The sequence below is a fragment of the Loxodonta africana genome, chromosome 22, assembly GCF_030014295.1.
Source record: "Loxodonta africana isolate mLoxAfr1 chromosome 22, mLoxAfr1.hap2, whole genome shotgun sequence".
Classification (NCBI taxonomy): Eukaryota; Metazoa; Chordata; class Mammalia; order Proboscidea; family Elephantidae; genus Loxodonta; species Loxodonta africana.
In genome coordinates, this window is record NC_087363.1 from 60,965,551 (window position 1) to 60,987,906 (window position 22,356).

General features: G+C 41.0%; 1 protein-coding gene across 6 annotated transcripts in view; it reads left to right on the plus strand.

Annotated features, from left to right (window-relative positions):
• The window catches only part of FRMD4B (FERM domain containing 4B), a 386,589-nt gene that overhangs the window by 257,562 nt on the left and 106,671 nt on the right, over positions 1 to 22,356 (plus strand). For all 6 annotated transcript variants that reach the window (XM_064275017.1, XM_064275018.1, XM_003409793.4 and 3 more), the window contains one exon: positions 1,345 to 1,429. In XM_064275017.1, coding sequence (XP_064131087.1) covers positions 1,345 to 1,429 — 85 coding nt within the window. The remainder of the gene's footprint in view (positions 1 to 1,344; positions 1,430 to 22,356) is intronic.

The following is a 22,356-nucleotide window of genomic DNA, read 5'->3' on the forward strand; positions in this document are numbered from 1 at the left end:
TGAAAACAAACCAAAAAACCAAACCCAGTGCCGTGGAGTTGATTCTGACTCATAGCGACCCTACAGGACAGAGCAGAACTGCCCCATAAAGTTTCCAAGGAGCACCTGGCAGATTCGAACTGCCAACCCTTTGGTTGGCAGCCATTGCGCTTAACCACTACACCACCAGGGTTTCCATTATGAAAATAAAGGTTGCTAAAGATGGCTAAAGACTCAGCCTACCCTTCCCCCTCCCCAGCACCCCCGTGGGGCCTCAGAGCTCACCAGGGAGAAGAGCCTGCAGCCTGTGGTCTCAGAGATCCCACCAACAACAGCCGAGGGAAGGGGTGGGGGGTGAGGCCCAGAATACACCGATTTGCATGAAAAAAGGCCAAGACGGAGTACTACTGAGTGAGCTTGGCTTCCAGCCAAGGGAAACTTCTGGTGCCTCAAAGGACGAGTGGGAAGGAGGGAGGGTGTGGTGGATGGGGTGGATTGGGGGAGAGGCAGGCCTGGTGCCTTCAGACCCACCCTACTTTTCAAAGCCTGAAAACCCCTGAACGACAAGCAGTGCTTACTCAGCGGCCTCAGAGCTCCCCTGGGCTTTGTCTGGACTCTGTCTGAGATGTGGGCTCTCGGTACTTGTGTCAAAGAATGAACAACACAGACGAATTTGTGTCTGGAGTTGAATACCCTTTAGGGTTTCTCTCCACCTCATCTTCCAACACCAAAACATTTCTAGAAGAGGTTTTATCGGTTCTGGCGTGAATGGAATACCTCGTTTTTTTTTTTTTTAGTTTTCATTAATGTTGCCTTTTTTTATCAGTATCCTTATAAATCTGATGTTTGAACATCCGGGAGTGAACATCTGAGACTGATAACATCAGCATATTACATGATGCAACGTTGTGTGTAGTACATATTACTAACGATAAGATGTACAAAAAAACCCAACCCAGACGGCCATAAATGCAGTTCATCATAACTCAAATATATGGTAAATCGGGACTACCTTATATATATGTATATACACACATACCCTGGCTGCAACAACGTGCTCAAGCATAGCAACAATTGTGGGGACCAGGCAGCCTTTGGTTCTGTTTTGCATAGGGTCGCTATGAATCAGAACCGGCTTGATGGCACCTCACAACAACAACAACATACACATTCATATCGTATCTGAATATATGTATGTATACACATCCATATTTGCAGATTTCTTTTGAAAAGAAAAAAAAAGCGCACAATTCCCTATTCTTCAGAATTCTGTCTCTGCTTTTGGGGAACAGGAAATAAGGAAATGAAATCATGTTGACAGAAGGAAAGAAATCTGAAGAAACAAACTTCTGTACTGTTTTGCAGGTTTTACATTGAGAGCATATCGTTTTTAAAGGATAAAACTACCGTGGAGCTGTTTTTCCTGAATGCAAAGTCCTGCGTGCACAAGGTAAGGTACCCTGTTTGTTTCATTCTTTGACTCCAGGGGAACTGGTGTTGGAGGGAGTCTTGCCTGTGTTTTCTTTTTCAAACTAAGGGAAAAAGACCATAATCTTTTCCATCAATACAAATTCTTACCCTGCAAAAAATAGCAGCTATTCTCAAATTCTGAGTGGGTGAGGCAATGGTCTGCAGAGGGATCCTGTTCACACACAATCACCATTAGTTTAAATGCGGCTAACAGGCCGCACAGAATGACTCAGAAAGACACAAAGATGGGTCGCTCCGGGTCGTGATCAAAGCCTCAGAAAAGTCAGGCCAGAAATATTTTTAAACAGGGCATGCCCCGCATTTTTCAAAAACCAGTATTTACAATTCAAAGCGAGTACTATTTAGGTTCAGACCCTACCTTTGATCCTCCACACCTGAGCCACCGTAGATCCAGGGCCCCTGCTCAGAGCCACGGGCTTTACAGCAGTGTCTCAAATACCTGTGGTAAAGGACCACTTTTTTTGTTTTGTTTTTTCCTTTTTTATTACTATTCTTTCCATGAAGGACAGATTACTATTGTACAATTCAGTAACCATGAATTACTAGAAAGATGATTCTGTGCTTGGAGTTGCAGTCATATCAAACTGCTATAAAACTTTTTATATGAGATAAGAACAATCATGACATCTATTTCAGAAAAGACACAAAGAAACTAAGTAACTTGCCCACAGCCACATAGTTAATAAATGTTGGAGGTGGAACTCCGTGTTCTAGATCTTTCTGATTCCAAAGCTTATTTTTTCCCCAACTTCTTCCTTCCTTCCCTGCCTTTAGTACTTACTTAACTTCCTCTTCTGGGACACCTAGCATTCTTCAGTCTTCATTAAATCTTGATTAGTAAACTCTTATAAGTAAAAACATACTGAACCTATTCTCTCAGTGTTTGTCTTAACTCCTTGCAGACTGGCAGCCTACAGTACCACTCTGGGTAGTATCCTTCTCAAACCATGCTTGGTCTGTGGGCCAAGGTGTGCCCATCTGGAGCTTAGCTCCACTCTCTACATTATGGTACCAGTGCTCAGGATGAGAATTCCCTGCCCATACCCCGTGCCTGCTTCTGAGGTCTATGGCAGCCTCCTCTCTGGCCCTGTCTTCCTAAGGATTTACTGAACTCTCCTTGGGCATCTCCCTAAATCTAAGGAGTGCCCAGGGGCAGCTGGATGGTGCCTAGCTTGGAAAGAGGGGACAGGCTATGGGTTAGGGGACCTACATTTATACTCTCCCCCTAGTCCCCACAAATGTTAAGGGAAGACCACTGCACACAGACATTAAATTTTGTGTAAGATACAGGAAGGGCAGGTTTTTGTTTTTGTTTTTTTAACAGCTTTATCGAGGTCTAATTGATTGTACATATTTAAAGTGTACAGTAATTAAGTTTTGGCATTTATAATACCCATGCAACAATCACTGTAATTAAGGTAGTGAATATACTCAGCAACCACAGATCTGCTTTTTCTCACAACAGATTAGTTTGTATTTTCTAGAATTTTATATAAACGGAATCATATAGTACATAATTTTTTTTTTTTAGCCTGGTTCCTTCCAGTGAGCATAATTATTTTGAGATTTATCCATGTCGTTGTGTGTATCAATAGTCAATTGCCTTTTATTATTAAGTAGTATTCCATCGGAAACCCTGATGGTGTAGTGATTAAGCGCTACGGCTGCTAACCAAAGGGTCAGCAGTTCGATTCCGCCAGGCGCTCCTTGGAAGCTCTACGGGGCAGCTCAACCCTGACCTGTAGGGTCACTATGAGTCAGAATCAACTTAACGGCACTGGGAACTGCGTAGTATTCCATTGTAAGGGCCTACCTTAAATTGTTTATCCATTCACCTGTTGATGGATATTTGGATTATACCAGCTTGGGGACTACTACAGATAAAGCTGAAAGGACCTTCATGTGCATGTTTTTTGTATGGACATGAACTTTCTTTTCCCCTCTTTGGTAAATACCTAGAAGAGGAATAGCTAGATCATGTGGTAGATACATGTCTAACTTTTTAAGGTCCTTCCAAAGCGGTTGTACTACTTTACTTTCCTGCCAGCAGTGCAGAGGGTTCTCATTCCTCCACCACACCCTTGCGAACACTTGGGATGGTGAGTCTTTGTTAATCTTAGCCACTCTATTAGGTATGTGGTGGTATCTCATTGTGGTTTTAAATGGCATTTCCTTATTGATTAATGATGTTGAGCATATTCTCATGTATTTATGTGACATCAATATATCTTCTTTGTGTAGGATTTATTCAAATCTTTTGCCCATTTACTTTGGGTTGTTTCTCTTCTTAGTACTGAGTTTTCAGAGTTTATATATTATGGTTACAAGTAATGTATCAGTTACGTATGCATTGTAAATATTTCCTCCCAGTCTGGCTTGTTTTTTTTCATTCTCTTAACAGTGTCTTTTGAAGAGCAGACGTTTTTATTTTGATGAAGTCCAATTTATCAGGTTTTTTTTTTTTTTTTTTAATGAATTGTACTTTTAATAGGGTATCTCAGATATATTTGCCTAACCCAAGGTCACAAAGATTTTCTCCAAGAAGTTTTGGAATTTTAGGGTTTACATTTAGGTCTGTGATCCATTTTGAGTTAACTTTTGTATATGGTACAATGTATGGACTGAAGTTCATTTTTTTGTGTATGGATATTCAATAGTCCCAGCACCATTTGTTGAGAAGACTAGCCTTTCTCCACCGCATGTCTTTACGCTTTTGTCAAAAATCAGTTGCGCATCTATGTGTGGTTTATTCTAGACTCTCTATTCTGTTCCCTTCATCTATTTGTCTACTTTTATACCAACAACGTAGTATTTTGATTACTGCAGCTTTGTAATGTGTCCTGAGATCAGTACACCCTCCAATTGTTCTTTTTTCAAATTTGTTTCAGTTATTCTAGGTTTTTTACATTTCCAAATAAATTTTAGAATCAGCTTGTCAATGTCTACCCCCCCACAAAAAAAGAAGCCTGCTGAGGTTTTGATTAGGATTGCTACAGATTAGAGCCTGGGGAGAACTGACATCTTAATAATATTGAGTTTTCAACTATTTAGATTATTTATTATTTAGACCTTTTTTTTTTTTTAATTTCTCTCAGCAGAGTTTTGTAGCTTTCAGTATCCAGGTCTTTTATCAGATTTATCCCTAAGTATTTCATATTATTTGATGCAATCGTAAATGGTATTTTCATATATTCAATTTCTGAATGTTTATTGCTAGCGTATAGAAATACAATTGATATTTGTATATTGATTTTGTATCCTGCAACCTTGTTACCCTCACTCATTACTTCTGGTAGTTGTTTTGTAGATTCCATCAGATTTTCTTCATAATCGTGTCATCTCAATAATATAGTTTCACTCCTTCCTTTGCAATCTGGCTGCCTTTTATTTATTTTTGTTGCATGATTGCCCTGGCTGGAATTGCCAGTAAAATGTTGAATCCAAGTGTTGAGAAAGAACATTTTTCAGGCATTATTTCTTTAATAATTATTTCTGATCTCAGGATGAAAAATTCAGCCTTTTACCACTAGGTATGATGTTAGCTGTGGGTTTATCATCCCAGCAAAAAAAAAAAAAAAGTTTATCATAGATGCTATTTATCAGTTGAGGGAGTTCCTTTCTATTCCTGGTTTGCTGAGAGTTTTTATCAGGAATGGATGGCAGAGGTAGATTTTATCAAATGTTTTTCTGCATGTCTTATCTATTATAAGATTCTTACAATAGTATACTTCCATTTCTCCTCTCAGCCTTTATGCTATATGTTTTACTTTTATATGTTATAGATACACGTGACATTGTAAGCAGTCAGTTATCTTTAAAAATATTTAAATAATAAGAAAAAAACCTCATGTATTTGCTCATGTAGTTACCATTTCCATTGCTCTTCATTCTTTTTGTGTTGATCTACATTTCTATTTGCTATCATTGTACTTCAGCCTGAAAGGCTTCCTTTAACATTTCCTGTAATGTGAGTTTGCTTGTGATAAGTTCTTTCAGCTTGTGTCTGAAAAATGTCTTTATTTGCCTTCATTTAGAATTTTATGTTGGCAGGGCATCCCCCCACCCCCACCAATATTTACAGGCATTGTCCCACTGTTTTCTTGCTTGCATTGTTTCAGATGAGAAATTTACTGTCAATCTTATCTTTGTACTTCTGTGCACAGTGTGTCTTTTCTCTCAGGCTGCTTTTAAATTTTTCTCTTCTTCACCACCTTGAGCAGTTAGGTTATGGGATGCTTGGCATATCATTCTTTATTGTTCTTGTTGTTGGCATTTATTGAGCATCTTGAATTTGTGAGTTTACAGTTTTTATCAAATGTGGGAATTTTTAAAAAAATATTTGTGTTTTAGGTGAATGTTTATACAACAAATTAGGATCCCATTTAACAATTTTTATACAGATTGTTCCATGGCATTGGTTACAATTGTCATAATTTGTCAGCATTCTCGTTATTTCCATTCTGTTTGTTCTATTTTCATTGATCTAGCTTCCCTTCCCTTCCTTTTCACGTCATCTTTGCTTTCAGGTAAATGTTGACCTTTGGTCTCATATAGTTGATTTTTAAGGAAACACATTACTCATGGGAGATGTTGTTTATTTTACAAGACAATCCATTATTTGGTTGAAAGGTGACCACCAGAAATAGCTTCAGTTCCAAGTTCAAAGGGTATCTAAGGAGAGTTTTGGGAATTCCCCTAGTCCCTAGCATTCCAGTAGGTCTGGCCTTTATAGGAATTTGAATTTTTTTTTCTATGTTTTTCTCCCATTCTATCTGGAGCCTTTTATTGTGTCCCTGGTCAGAACAGTTGGTAGTGGTAGCCAGGCACCGTCTAGTTTCCTGGTCCAAATGTGGAAATTTTTTAGGCATTATTTCTTTAAAGATTTTTTCTGTCCACACCCCTCCCTCCTTTGCAGACTCCAATTACATATATATCTAGCCACTAGAAGTTTTCCCACAGCTCAGTGATGCTCTTTTCTTTTTATTTACATCCCTTTTTCTGTGTTTTATGTTGGGTAACTACTGTTGCTGTCCTCAAGTTCACTAATCATTTCTTTTGCAATCTAATCTGCCATTAACCCCATCATGGCACTAGTTTTTTTTTTTTTTTAGTGCATTGTAGTTTTTATCTCTAGAACCTTGATTTGGGTCTTTTTTACATTTTACATGTGACTTCTTAACTTTGAATATATGAAGTACAGGCAATACAGTGATAATAATTGTTTTAATATCCTTATTCTATTATCTATGTCAGTTATGATCAATTGATCTTTCTCTTCTTATGAGTCATATTTTCCTACCTCTTTGCATGCCTGGGGATATGTGACTGGATGCCAGACATTGCTAAGTTTATCTTTTTTGAGTGCTATATACTTTTGTATCCCTCTAAATGTTCCCAAACTTTGCTCAAGTGTGCAGTTTAGTTTCTTGGAAACAGTTTGACTTTTTTCAGGTTTTGTGTTTGCGATTTGTTAGGCAGGCCCAGAGCAGTGCTTGTTCTAGAGCTAATTATTCCCCATTACTGAGGCAAGACCTTCCTGAGTACTCTACTCAATGCCTCATGAATTACAAGTTTTTCCAGTCTGGCTAGTGGGGAAAAGGCACCATTTCTAGCGCTGCATGAGCACCAAGCAATCTTCCCTCTCACCCTTTGGAATGGCCTCCCCTCAGCCTTGGGTACTCTCTTCCCACATGTGTAATGATCAGTACTCTGCTGAATACTCAAGGGACACCCTCTGCAGATCTCCAGGGTCTTTTTCTGTGCAGCTCCTTCATCCCTGGTACTCCGTTCTGCAAATTCTGTCCAATTTGGTCTCCTCACTGTCTTAGCTCCATCTTCTCAACCCAAAGAGTCTGCCACATTCCGCCTGTGTTTCCACCTCCCTGCTCTACCCTTTCGCATGGGAAACCCTCTCAGGGCAGTAAGTTGGAACAATTATAGGGCTCACCTCATTCATTTCGCTGTCCTTTGTTGCTTGTTGTTCAGTATTTTGAAAACTGTTTTATGTAAATTGTCTGGTTTTTGTTTTGTTTTTTAAGATGTTTCAGATAGGAGGGTAAATCCAGTTCCTATTACTCTATTTTGGCCAGAAGCAGAAGTATTCATATTAGAATATTTGGCTAGGTCTTTAGGAAAAATAAATGTCTCCAGCATCAAAAGCTTCACTATAGCCTCTTTTCTCTAGGACTGGGGCTTCCCTAAGTACTCCAAGGGTTGACTCATTGATAGACACTTACACAGACACTTTTGCAGCATTTACTGGGGCAGGAAAACATTTTATAAACCACAGTTAGCCATCATCACCTATGTGGAGAAATACAATCACCCCTTGTGATATTTTTTACTGCCTAGCTGGCCATGATCCAGTGAAATATATTCCTTGATTTATTGTTTGCTCTGTTGCTAATGCAAGGAAAGTTAGCACTCAAACTTAAACTCGTGATATTTCTCTAGTAGCTTTGTATGATAAATCCTGTTGGTTTTGAGGAAGTAATAATAAATTCTGTTGGTTTTGAGGAAGTAATAAAAAGCAGAATTTTTTTTTTTTTTTACTCCCATCTTATGACTATCAGCTCCAGGGAGCTCTTTTTTGAATAGGAATGTTTTGTGGCTTGTCAAAAAATTTTGAAGTTTTATAAAATCGTAAGACACTATAACTGTTGGGAGAGTTTTTTTAAATGCAGTTGTAGGAATCTAATGTTGAATATTTTCTAACTAAGCTAGAAAATATTCTTGATACACGTTACAGTATGGATGGAACTTGAAGACATTATGCTGAGCGAAATAAGCCAATCACAAAAGGATAAATATTGTATAACCTTACTTATATAAAAAGACAAGAAAAGGCAAATATGTAGAAACCAAAGTTTACTAGTAGTTGCCAGGGGTGGGATGGAGGGGAAAAAGGGGGGTAACGGTGATGGAAAAATCACATTGACTAAGGGTAGGTTTGCACAGCTGATTACTGTTGTACACATATAAAAAGCTGAATTGGCAAAAGTAGTGTGAAAGATATATTTACAAGAAGGACAAAAAAAAAAAAAGAGAGAAGCTGCTGAGGCTGCTTATATACAACCAAACACCTCATGGGATTTGATTCCTTGGTTTGGAAGTTTAGTGTCATAGTTCCATGGGACATCCCAATCAATTGGCCTAATAACGAGTTTAGTACTTCTACCTCCTAGTTTGTTGCATAAGGTCTTAAAAACTTGCAAGTGGCCATCCAAGGCTCAGCAATTTGTCTCTATTCACCTGGAGCAACAGAGGAAGAAGGAAAGTTGGGAATAGGAGGAGAATATAGAATGTGTGGCTCAACTACCTCCTTTGCCATGAGACCAGAAGAACTGGATGGTCTCCACCGTTACTGAACATTTTGATCAAAGTTTCTATAGAAGACTCTTGATCAAAATGGAAGAAATGCATAAAAGAATTTCAAAATCTCATGGACTCTAGACTTTCTGGAGCCATGTAGGTTGGATGAACCCCTGAAATTATTGCCCTGAGATAATTTTTAAATCTTAAATCAAAAATATCCCCTGAAGAACACAACAGAGAACCCCTGAGGGAGCAGGAGAACAGTGGGATGCAGACCCCAAATTCTCATAAGGCCAGACTTAATGCTCTGACTGAGACTAGAAGGACCCCAGTGGTCATGGCCCCCAGACCTTCTGTTGGCCCAGGACAAGAACCATTCTCAAAGCCAACTCTTCAGACATAGACTGGACTGGACAATGGGCTGGAGAGGGATGCTGGTAAGGAGTGAGCTTCTTGGATCAGGTGGACACTTGAGACTATGTTGGCATCTCCTGCCTAGAGGGGAGATGAGAGGGTGGAGGGGGTTAGAAGCTGGCGAAATGGACATGAGAGAGTGGAGGGAGAGAGCGGGCTGTCTCATTAGGGGGAGAGTAATTGGGAGTGTGTAGCAAGGCGTATATGGGTTTTTGTGTGAGAGACTGACAATAAAAATTATTAAAAAAAAAAAAATCCCCTCAATTCATCTTAAAACCAAACAATAGTTTAACCAGTAAAAAGGTTTGCCTTGAGCATTATGCTCTTTTAAGAACTATCTATATGGGATCAAATTTACAACAGCACCTCGAAAGATTAGGTAGGAACTTTAGGGGGCAGAGAGTTTATGTTATTGAGGGAGGAACCGCTCAGAAAATGAGGGTGAGAATAGTTGCACAACTCGAAGAATGTAATCAGTGCCATTAAATTGTACATATAAAAACTATTGAATTGGTATATGTTTTGCTGTGTATATTCTCAACAGCAACAACAAACTAAATAAAATTTAGAAAAAAAAAAGACATATGGTTCAGTGGTAGAATTTTCACCTTCCATGAGGGAAACCCAGGTTTGATTCCTGGCCCGTGTACTTCCTGTACAGCCACCACCCGCCTGTCAGTGGAGGTTTACCTGTTGTCATGACACTGAACAGGTTTCAGTGGTGCTTCCAGACTAAGATGGACTAGGAAGAAAGACCTGGGGATCTAATTCCAAAAATCAGCCAGTGAAAACCCTATGAATCACAATGATCCTATCTGCAATTAATCATGGGTATGGCAGAGGGACCGGCAGCATTTCATTCAGTTGTACATGGGGTCACCATGAGTCAGAGTCTGACTCGACGACAACTAATATCAGCAACATGGTTATGTAAGAACATTCCACATAAGGAATATCATTTGAACTGTGGCATCAGGAGTCAATAACTTTTATGATAACATAGTCTTAGCTGTAGAACACACACACATAGGTGGAATGTTGATTGGGAAAAGTGAGTCACGGTGGTTGGTCCCAAACCAAGCCAAACCCCTTGCTGTCAAGCCCATTCTGACTCATAGCAACCCTCTAGGTCAGAGTAGAACTGCCCCATAGGGTTTCCAAGGAGCGGCTGGTGGATTCGAACTGCCAGCCTTTTGGATGGCAGCCTGAGCTCTTAACCACTATGCCACCAGGGATCCTGAAATTAATTTAGGGCTCATTGCTAGATCTGAAAGTTGAATGAGGCTCCCTTCCACACTGAGCAGGGGATATTCTCCCCAGTGACATGGTGAGCACCTCTGATAATCCATCCACATACCACTTCTTCCCCCCTGCCAGACAGCTTTCCCCTACTGCTAGTCCCTTCCACTGGGGACAGAAGCGTGCAAGCGGGAAGAGAGAACTCTTATTTGCAAACACTGACAAAGCCACAATATCTTTTTATATGCTTGGTTAGTAAAAAATATGACTCATGATAAGGTTTCATACAGTTGCTGGAGTTTTGTGTGGATATATAAATGGATTTATATTCATAAAATTCAGCCTCACGAGTATGCTATTTGAAACATTGGGTGGTTCCCAGTTGTTTTATAATTATCACGGTCCATACTACACAGAGAATGAGCAGTCAGTGACACATAAATGTGTTGACAGCAATATTGTTCATTATTTCTGAGTTTGGGTGTCTAGGGTAGCCGGATAAAGACTTTGTACTTTTGTTTACTATGTTTACTGTGTAACACCAGTGGCTACCTGTGTACACAGTCTGGCACAAATTGGCGTTCAATGCATTGTTGATTGACTCAGTAAATGAACTAATGTGGCTGATAATCCAATCTTGCTTCCCAAGAAGGTAAGAGAAAAACAAAAATGACTTTTCTGATGTGTAATTTGACTAGGGGCAAAACACATGAAAATGTCTAAATTCCCTGAGAAACTGAACACCCAAAGTGCTGAAGAAATCATCTCAGGGTACAAATGAGTAACATTTAGTAATATTGTAGTTAATTCTAACTATAAATTACTTATCCTCATCAGAAAAGGAAAATGATTCAGTAAAGGAGAAAATTTCATATCTAGTCTAAGATTTAAAAAAAATCAAAAACCCGTTTGATTTTTCTTCAATCCTTTAGATGTCAATAACGGTCCTATAGAAAATTAGTTCTGTAGACTACAGGTATGAAGCAATGATGTATAAGCCAAATTCAACCATGCCTACAGCTAAGTACATGTAAAAGCCTTTATTCAGTGATTCTTTATCGGGTGCCTACCCACTGCAGTCCTGTAGGGTTGCTACCAGTCAGAATCGACTCAAGACCAACGGGTTTGATCTTTGGTTTGGTACCTCCTGCCAAGTATTGTTTGAGGCTATTTGTAACTGGAAATGCCCTGAGGATGTTTTTGATGTTTCTTCGGGTATTTTAAATCTCAGTTTAAACATTGGTGAAAGTCAATTTTGTTCTCTGAGTAAAACATGTATCTGACAAAACTCGGCTTACTGTGTGCCTGTCCTTGTAAAGTAATCCGAAGGATGGGGTGTTTCTGTTTGCTGTCTTCCATGACCCACTGTAATTTGGAATATGAGAAAATACATTAGAAATCAAAACGTGTTTTGATTTTGGCAAGGAAATATAATTCTAAGGAAAGGTCTCAGGGCAAAGGCAACCTTTGGGCTGTACCAGCTGTGTGATCTGGGGAAAGGTATTCAACCTCTCAGAGCCTCTATTTTTCCACTTTGAAAATGCTGAGGTGAGATTAGGCCAGCAGTTGTCACCGTGTGACCTACGACTTCCTCTATCCGATTTACGACAAATGCTTATGTTTAATGAGCAGGCTGCAGCCCCTCTGCCTCTGTCCAGACCACAGAAAGAGAATTCAGGGAGATGGGAGGGACGGAGCTGGAAATCCAGCTCTTCAACAACGTTCGCAGGTGAGACTCCGGTCCACTTGAGTTAAAGAACCTCTGGATTTTCTGCGTGTTAAACAAGCACTCCCCATGAATCTGATGTTAGAGGGCAGAGAGATTCGTCTATGGGCCTCAGTTGGAGAAATATAAGAGCAAAGTTCAGAGACAAAACTCTAGAAAAAAGCCTTTTCAGTCCTGCCCTTCTTTTACCAATTGCTGTCAAGTCACCTGCAACTCATGGTGACCCCATGTGTATTAGAGTAGAACTGTGCTCCACAGGGTTTTCAATAACTGATTTTTTGCAAGTAGATTGCCAGGACTTTGTTCCACAGCACTTCTGGATGGACTAGAACCTCCAACCTTTGGGTTAGCAGCGGAGCTCGTTAACTGTCTGTACCACCCAGGGACTCCTCCCCTTCTTTACTAGCAGTTAAAAAGGAAGAAGCCTTGTGAGTTCCTGTTAGCAACCAGAGAGAAGAAGATGTGAAATTGATTTTCAGCCCTGAGACTGATGGGAACAAAAGGAATGTCCAAAGAGCCTTCCCTAGACATTTTTTGTGTGTGGGCACTATGCTAAGCTGTATACATTTAATTACGTTTGATCCTTTCTGTAACGTGGTGTCATGGATTGAATTGTGTCCCCCAAAAATATGTGTCAATTTGGTTAGGCCGTGATTTCCAGTGTTGAGTGGTTATCCTCCATTTTGTGTTGTAATTTTATGTCAAATTGGATTAGGGTGGGATTGTAACACCCTTACCCAGGTCACATCCCTGATCCAATGTAAAGGGAGTTTCCCTGGGGTGTGGCCTGCAGCACCTTTTATCTCTCAAGAGATTAAAGGAAAGGGAAGTGAACAGAGAAGGGGGACCTCAAACCACCAAGGAAGCAGTGCCAGGAGCAGAGCACCTCCTTTGGACCTGGGGTTCCTGCCGAGAAGCTCCTAGTTCAGGGGGAGATTGATGTCAAGGACCTTCTCCAGAGTTGACAGAGAGAGAAAGCCTTCCCCTATGACCTCACGTGTGACAGAGTAGAACTGTGGTTTTCAATGTTGATTTTTTGGAAGTAGATCTCTAGGCCTTTCTTCTGAGACACCTCTGGGTGGACCTGTACCTCCAACCTTTCAGTTGGTAGCTGAGTATGTTAACCATTTGTACCATCCAGGGACTCCTCATGGCTTATAGTGCAGATTGGGATCAACTGGTTTTGGATAACCCATGAAGAAGGAAATTTATGATCCACTTTTACAAATAAAGGAACTGAGGCACGGAGAGGTCAAGCAGTTTGCTTAAAGTCAGACAGCCAGGAGGTAGGAGAAGTGTCCTTGGTCAATTATGCCAGCAGGAGACCCTGGCCCTTAAAAGGACCTCTTATTTGTCTCAGTCTCCTTTTAGTCATTGCTCCTGGGATATAAGAAGTGCCTTTGATGACTCACTATTGAGGGGCCCTTGTTCCCATTGCTGACAGAGGAGGCAAGTCATAGCAACTAACATGTATTGAATACATATGGTTTGCTAAGCATTTACTATGTATATTAATTCATTTAGTTCTCAGTCTAACCCTATCAGGGAAGTACTATCACTGTCCCCCATTTTACAGATGGAGATACTGAGGCCCAAAGGTTAAGTAACATGTACAAGGTCTCAGAGTTGATGTTCTGGATTGAATTGTGTCCCCCAAAAATGTGTGTCAACTTGGCTAGGTCATGATACCCAGTATTGTGAAATTATCCACCATTTTGACAGCTGATGTGATTTTCCTAAGTGTTGTAAATCCTACCTCTATAATGTTAATAAGGCAGATTAGAGGTAGTTATGTTAATGAGCCAGGACTCAATCCACAAAATTAGGTTGTATCTTGAGTCAATCTCTTTTGACATATGAAAGAGAAAAGCAAGCAGGGGGAGGAGGGACCTCATTGCCACCAAACAAGAGGAGCCAGGAGCGCGTGCCCTCTGGACCCAGGGTCCCTGTGCTGAGAAGCTCCTAGACCAGGGGAAGATTGATGACAAGAACCTTCCTCCAGAACCAACAGAGGGAGAAAGCCTTCCCCTGGAGCTGGTGCCCTGAATTCAGACTTGTAGCCTCCCAAACTGTGAGAGAATAGGTTTCTCTTTGTTAAAGCCATCTGCTTATGGTATTTCTGTTATAGCAAAACCACCCAAACCAAACCCATTGCCATCGAGTTGATTCCAACTCATAGCAACCCTATGGGCAGAGTAGAATCATACCATAGGATTTCCAAGGAGCAGCTGGTGGATTCGAACTGCTGACATTTTGGTTAGCAGCCAAGTCCTTGGCCACTGCACCACTAGGGCTCCTCTGTTATAGCAGTACTAGATAACTAAGACGGTTGGTAAGTGGAAATAGCTGGGATTCAGCCCATGCAGTGTGATGCCAGCGTCTATAAGTATAACCACGACACATACTGTCCCCTCAATGGATGAGGGGCGTCTGCCTGGTGCATATGGGGGAGACATACCCCTGGCATCCTAAGTTTAAGTGCCCCCTTTTTCCTGATCCTGAGCCTTGCTTCACGTGTTGACACTATTAGCCTAAAGGAGTTTAAAATGTGCCTCTGTACATCAGGGGCCACATGGCCTCTGCAGGTTGGGCTGGGGATGGAGCACCACTTCTGAGAGGATGTTTTAGGAGTTCATGCACACTCGTGTTAGAACAGAACCTACCAGAGAGTTAGGAACTGCCCATACGGCTCGAGTGTCCCGCAGAGCGTGCAAGCTGTTGTTAGAGTCATCGTTCAAGTGAGGGCTCTTGAACCTGTTTGGCTTCTTTGATGAGAATGCAGAGGGACACAACTTTTCTTCTCAAAAATAACCACCCATGCCAGGTAATGTGATGTGGAAATGCTGAAACTGACAAGGGAACCCTGGAAGCACTCGGTGTGCGGGCTGTGGTCAACTGTGGACAACCTGCCGCATGCTAGAAAAAGCCAAAACGCGTAAAATTGGACCAGGCTTATCCCAGTTATGATTCTTAGAGGCTTCCTTGACCGTATCTGTGATTTTAGTGATCAGCCAGTATTTATCTCTCCCTCCTTTTTTTTATCAGTGATTTGAAGACATGCTTGGAAAAGTAAACAAGTATTGGCCACCTTGCCTTTTTCCATGTGTATAAAATTGTGATAATAATAAAAAGACAGAAAATAGGGTTCATGAGGCGCTCTGTGGTACAGGTCACACACAGCCTCATCTCCCTCCTCTGCTGCGACAGGGAGAAGGGGGATGGGAGGACGGAGGGGGAGCGTGGTCTTGACTGACAGTTTATTAAATAGCGGGCACTGGTTTTTAAGTGCTTTTTGTGTATTGACTCATGTAACCCTCACGACAACCAGCACTGTTCTTTATTGCTGCTTTCACAGATGAGGACATGGAGGCCTAAACAGCTTTCATGACCTGACCAAGGTTAAACAGCTCATTACTAGTGGAGTGATCAGACCCAGGCAGTCTGGCTCCAGAAACCATATTGGCCTTTCTTTATTCACTCAGGAGCCCTTGTGGCACAGTGTTTAAGAGCTTGGCTACTAACCAAAATGTCAGCAGTTCAAATCCACCAGCCACTCCTTGGAAACCCTATGGGGCAATTCTACTTGATGGCAGTGGGTTTCGTTGGCAATTCACTCACCTGGTGAAATAAATTAACATGCTCAGCTGCTTAACGAAAGGTCAGAGGTTAGAGCCCAGAGGTGCCTTGGAAGAAAGGTCTGGTGATCTACGGCTGAAAAATCAGCCATTGAAAACCCTGTGAGTACAGTGTTACTCTGACATGCAGGGGGTCGCCGTGAGTCAGAGCCAACCCCACAGCATCTGGTTTGGTACTCATTCAATTAAAAGGTGTTGTGTGCCTGTTAAGGGCCAGATCTCTGATGAGTGCTGCGTTATCACTATAGTATTTAGCACTTAGTACCTTCCCGCAGGAGCTCTGGTGGTGCAATGGTTAAGTGGTCAGCTGCTAACTGAAAGGTCAACAGTTCGAACCTGCCAGCCCCTCCACGGGAGAAAGATGTGGCAGCCTGCTTCCACAATGATTTGCAGCCTCACAAACCCTATGGGGCAGTTCTACTCTGTCCTCCTGGGTCTCTGTGAGTCAGAATCGACTCGATGGCAGTCGGTTGGTTTCTGGTTTCATACCTTCCTGTGGATTGCTCTCAGTCTTAAGGGTTTTTTTGTGTGCATATGTATGTGTAGGGTCATTATGAGTTGGAATCAACTCAATAGCACACAACAGCATGTGTGTGTGTGTGTGTGTGTGTGTTTATTTTTAAAAGAACAAGGCTGATGACACTTTCTAAGACATAACATTTCTGAAGGATGCCAGAGACTCTGGAGATGCTGAGCATACCGTGAATTCTTTGATGTTCCTTGTTATTCCTTCCTAAAGTTGTATAAAAAGCAGTTTGGGATCTTTTCTTGGCTCCGCAATATGAGAAATCTCACAAACACAATTAGGATTTTTTAATCAAACACACACACACACTATAACTTACAGCTAAGGCTCTAAACCCTGTCTCATGCTCATACAATTTTTCCATGTCAAAAAGAGCAAGAAATACTGAATATTATTACCACATTCTTAGAAATTCACTGTGTGTCTTGACATATTAAAGACTTCAAACAGTCCCTGAATACACAAATCTGTTCGATTTTATTTAACCCAATATTTTCCAAACTTATCTGCACAGGAAATTCTTCTTGCAAGCAATACTTATTAATGGACTGTGATCACACTTTGATCACACTTTTGAAAATGCTTTTTTAGAGACACACATACATCTAAGTAATGAAGCAAACAAAGGCAACTCTGAGCCTTCTATGTGTTGCCCTGTGTTCGATCTGGCCTCAGGACAAAACCTAGGTCAATTCTCACGCCGTAAGCAAGACATCTTGGGAGTCAGTCAAGAGATGTTGACCTGGTCTTCAGACAAAGATTAGGCTGGACGGTAAGACATAAAATCATAGTGGTGAGGAGTGTGCTTCTTCGCTCAAGTAGATACGTGAGACTAAGTGGGCAGCTCCTGTCCAGAGGTGAGATGAGAAGGCAGAGGGGGACAGGCACTGGCTGAGAGGACACAGAGGATACAGGGTGGTGAGGGGGAGTGTGCTGTCACATTGTAGGGAGAGCAACTAGGGTCACATAACAATGTGTGTATAAGTTTTTATATGAGAGATGTAAACTTTCACTTAAAGCACAATTAGAAAAAAAAAAAGAGCGATATTGACCTGGATCTCAAGCCGTTCAGAGGTGTAGATAGCATGTTAAAATGGCGGTAGCGCCTGACTAGACTTGACTGCACTCTCTTCTTTTCTAATAAGTACTTGTCTCTTTGTACTTTGAATAAATGTGGAGATACAGGCGAGCCAAACATTAGTAACCCTATCTAAAAAGAGAGTTATTGCAAGACGTTCAACCATATTTATTTTAATCCTCCTTCTTACCCCATTTCTTGACCAAGACCATCTTAGGTGTGCCCATTTATTAGCAGACTTGGCCAGGAGAGTCTCAGCCTGTCACCTAATACGTGCTCTTACCATGCTTAGAGCCATAGGGCACAGAGCATACTGGCCTCGGAATCTTCCTGCTACTTAGCATTTGAGCCTGTGAACCTGGAGGCTCCCAAGCTACCCATGTGGGTAGAAATTGTTGAACGGGAACCTAATTTGCTGTGTAAACTGTCACCAAAAATACAGTAAAAAAAAAAAAAATTTTAAGTCCATGTGGTTTTTTTTGGAGGGCAATTTGACGATATCCATTAAAATTAAGAGTTTATCTTTTCACCGGCACTCCATCCAGGTCTAGGAAAAACTATCCCATGGAAAATTTTACTGAAATAGAAAAAGATAAACATAAAACGTTCTTGCATTATTATTCCTCATAGTAGGAAACTGGAAGCTGCCTAAGTACACTTCAGGAGGGGTTCGCTGAAGAAATTACAGATTATTCATATGATAAGATGGTGTCCAGCCACTTGAAAGAAAAGAAAGGAATAACCCTCTTCCTCTGACATGGAAACATGTCCAAACTACATTGTTAACCTTAAAAAGAATCAACTTACAGAATAATATAGTTTGATTCATTTTCCTTAACTATCATTTGCTTATGTGTATAAAATGTACTTATAGGAAAAAAGAGAAAAAAATATATAAAAACCAAAAAAACTCACCACCGTTGAGTTGACTACAACTCATACCACCCCATAGGACAGAGTAGAATGGCTCCATAGGGTTTCCTAGACTGTAAATCTACACGGAAGCAGACTGCCATACCTTTCTCCCTCCAAGTGGCTGGTAGATTCGAACCGCCAACCTTTCAGTTAGCAACCAAGCACTTAACCATTGCACCACAAGTCCTCCTTCAGAAAACTATCTGACATAGAATAGATTGTAATTATATCGGAGATTGACGTAACAGGAGATCTTTTACTTTCTGAGTAATGCTTGTCCAACGTTTTTAAACAGGAAGCTTGGATCAGTTTTAAATCAGAGAAATAATCAGTGTTTTCATTAAATTTTACCTCTTTAAAGTTGTAACGACAATTAAAAAATTTTGCTGATCACTTCTCCATTAGAAAACACACTTGATCATCATTCTCACAGGACCAAGCCGAGTAAAAGTTAAAAATTCCTAAGTGCTTTACTTAGGGAAGGAAAAGGTCTACTATGAAAGACAACTGGCATAATGTTTTTTTCTGATTGTGAAAATAGTACTTGCTGATTGTAGAAAATTTAGACAGTGGAAAGAAGTATAAAGAATCAAAAAAGAAACTGATTCATAATTCCAATACCAGTTACTGTCGAGTATGTTCTGACTTGTGACAATCGTATGTGTGCCACATTAGAACTGTGCTCCATAGGGTTTTCAGTGGCTGAATTTTCAGGAGATTGCCAGGATTTTCTTCCAAGGCACCTCTGGGTAGACTCAATCATTCAGACTTTTAATTAGCAGCCAAGCGTGTTAGCTGTTTGCACCACCCAGGGACATAATGGTAATAGAGTAGAAATGGTATTGTTTGGCATTTTTCTTTTGTGTGTGTGCATTTTTTTTTTTTTTTTTCTTGGTTGAGATCAATGACTGCCCACATTTTACGTTTAGTTGGACTTCTTACTTTTTATAGACTTCTTACTTGGCCTCATCTTGTCTACCTTTCTTCCGGTACTCTAGCTATTTATCCTGTATTTTAAGACTCAGTATACAGCATGAGCAGGCAGGACAGGGAGTCCCTGAAACTTCACCTTTTTATTTCATTAAATACAAACGAGCACACTGAGGCTAGGGACCAGGTTTTCTTTATCCTGGGATCTAGATGTTAGGTAAAAGGTTGTTGAATGAGCAGATAAGTGAACAAGTCAATGATTAAAGAATGAACAAATGGAGAGCAGGGTTGAGACATTTTAGAAAGTACCTCCCCTGCCTAACATCTGGGCTGCCTGCAGAGAGACTCTGTGAAGCAGCTGGTGGGAGTTCAGACTCTGAAACCAGGCAGCTGGGGCCCAAAACATGGCTTATCTCTGGCCTGGGTACAATATTTATACTTTTTATCCTTGGTTTCACTGACTGTTAAGTGGGGATAATAATAGTTACTATCTCAATGGGTAAAAATTAAATGAGTTAATATATGCGAGGTGCACAGAACAGTGTCTGGCACTAGTTTGCTGTTATTGTTATTACTGTTATTGCTACTGCCGTTACATATCAAGCTCCTTAATAAGACATGCAAAACCAGTTTCTGTCCAGTCGATTGCAATTCATGGCAACCCCATGCGTGTCAGAGCAGAACTGCGCTCTCTAGGATTTTCAATGGCTGTGAGCTTTCAGAAGTAAATCACCAAGCCTTTCTTCCGAGGTGTCTCTAGGTGCATTCTAACCTCCAGCCTTTCGGTTAATAGCCAAGCACTTAACCATTCACACCACCCAGGGCCCACACATGCAATAAGACATGCAAGCCACAGCGTATCTCTCTAGCCTCTTCCGACACTCACCCCGTGGCATACTGAAATAACTCCTTGTTTCCTGATGACACCACTCTTTCTCAGCTTCAGTGCCTCTGCTGGATGCCTTTCTGCTTCCCTTTACTTCCCTCTGGCAAATTGCCACTCAGCCTTCAGAACTGAGCTCCAGACACTTTGCCCTGTAAGCAATTCTTCCTTTACCCTGTCCTCTACCACCGCCAGTTCCTACAGGGAGTGAAGTCCTTCCAACCTCCAAACATCCCTCATATCCTTCTCGTAACATTCTTCTCACCGTGTGAGCTGTTTGTTTATGCATTTGTCACCCCCAGCTGGACTAACTCCTCGGGACTAGTTGTTATTCTTAGCTGCTGTCAAGTCTGCCCCTGAGTCATGGTGGCCCCACATGGAGTGGAACAGAAGGCTGCCTGGTCCTGACCATCCCTGTCATAGGTTGTGATCCATAGGGTTTTCATTGGTGGCTTTTTGGAGGTAGATTACCAGACCTTTCTTCCTAGTCCATCTTAGTCTAGAACCTTCACTGAAACCTGTTAAGCATCGCAGCAACACGCAAGCCTCCAGTGGGATCAGCTCTTACTCATCTTTATGTCCCAACCATTGGCACAGAGCCTGGCATATGCTCTAGGCCCTCAGTAAATATTTGTCAAGTGAGCAAAATAAATGTCTTTTACACTAACAACTAAACTAATCAAATTTTGCAAAATGGGCTTGTGAAAAGATCAAGCCAAATTGCAAATCAGTTCTGAGATAAAAAAATATATATATAACAACCATAAAATGAGAAGTTTTCAGCTTTCAATCTTGTTTTGTTCTCACTACCTAAGATGGAGCTACTGTTCCTAAATTTAATTTTCCAGAGTTGATATTGTACTTGTAACCTTGGAATTTAATATACTGGACCTATCGGAATAGTTTTCACATTGCATGATCCAATTTTGAATCACAGGAGTCTCCACACATCTATTGTAACCTTTGCTGCTTGATTTACTGCTAAGTGCCTTTTTTTGGAGATAAACTGTAAAATCAGCTACAAGAATAGCTTGACAAACTTCTCTGCTCTTAGGTTCAAATGTCTTTTCTTGGAGTTCTGAGGAAATAAGTTATAGACTTTCGATTACCTCTAGGACAAAGTGACAGGAAACTATACAGAGACCAGTTGTCCTGAAACCTCATTTTAGCCAAGTGTTGCAATACATCCTCCCACTGAAACCTTTCCACCGAACCATCCCGAATATAAGTGACTTATTTTTTCTTAACTAGACCAAAAGTTACTATATAAAACCAGAAAAACTAAATCCGCCGCTGTCGAGTCGATTCCGACTCATCGCGACCCTATAGAACAGATTAGAACTGCCCCATAGAGTTTCCAAGGAGCGCCTGGTGGTTAGCAGCCATAGCTCTTAACCACTATGCCACCAGGGTTTCCAAGTTACTGTCTAGGCATAGTGGTTAAGTGCTATGGCTGCTAACCAAGAGGTCAGCAGTTCGAATCCGCCAGGCGTTCCTGGAAACTCTATGGGGCAGTTCTACTCTGTCCTATAGAGTCGCTATGATCGGAATCGACTTGACAGCAGTGGGTTTGGTTTTTTCTGGCTTATCTAGGCAGCAACAAAGTGGGGAGGGAAGAAAAGTTGAAGAAATGAATCATCCAAACGTCAATAATGAGCTCCCAAAAAATCAAAAGGTGACGGTTTTTGGAGAAGAAGACACTCTCCTAAAACCTAGAAAGATATTTTGATAATTTAGTACTATTCCAGCTGTCTATTCATGGCAAAGAGACTTTTTTTAAGTACACATTCATGGAAAGACCTGTTGTTATGCATATGTATAGTGCCTGAAGAAAGAGGATTTAGTCTCCAGCTTGATTTAACCTAACAGAACATGAAACCTATTACTCTGTTGCCAGTCCATTACTGTCAGCATCATGTTCATGGTTCTTGTCCTGGACTGATTCCATGTAGTTCAGTAACCAACAATTTGAGTAGTTGCCAAGAGCATTAAAATATATTCAGTATATCTGCTAACCTGGCTAAGCTTTAGCACTTGGGATCTGAGAGTGTTTGCATATGTGAATGTGTTTGCCTGTGTCTGTGTGTTTTAATCCTCAACTCATTTCGAGACTCTGACATAATTTAAAGGATCAGTAACAGAAATTGGAATTTGCAGACTATAGGTTCTGTCTACAGAGAGGGGTGCGTGCCTTCTCATAATAACCAGCCATCATCAGGAGCGTGA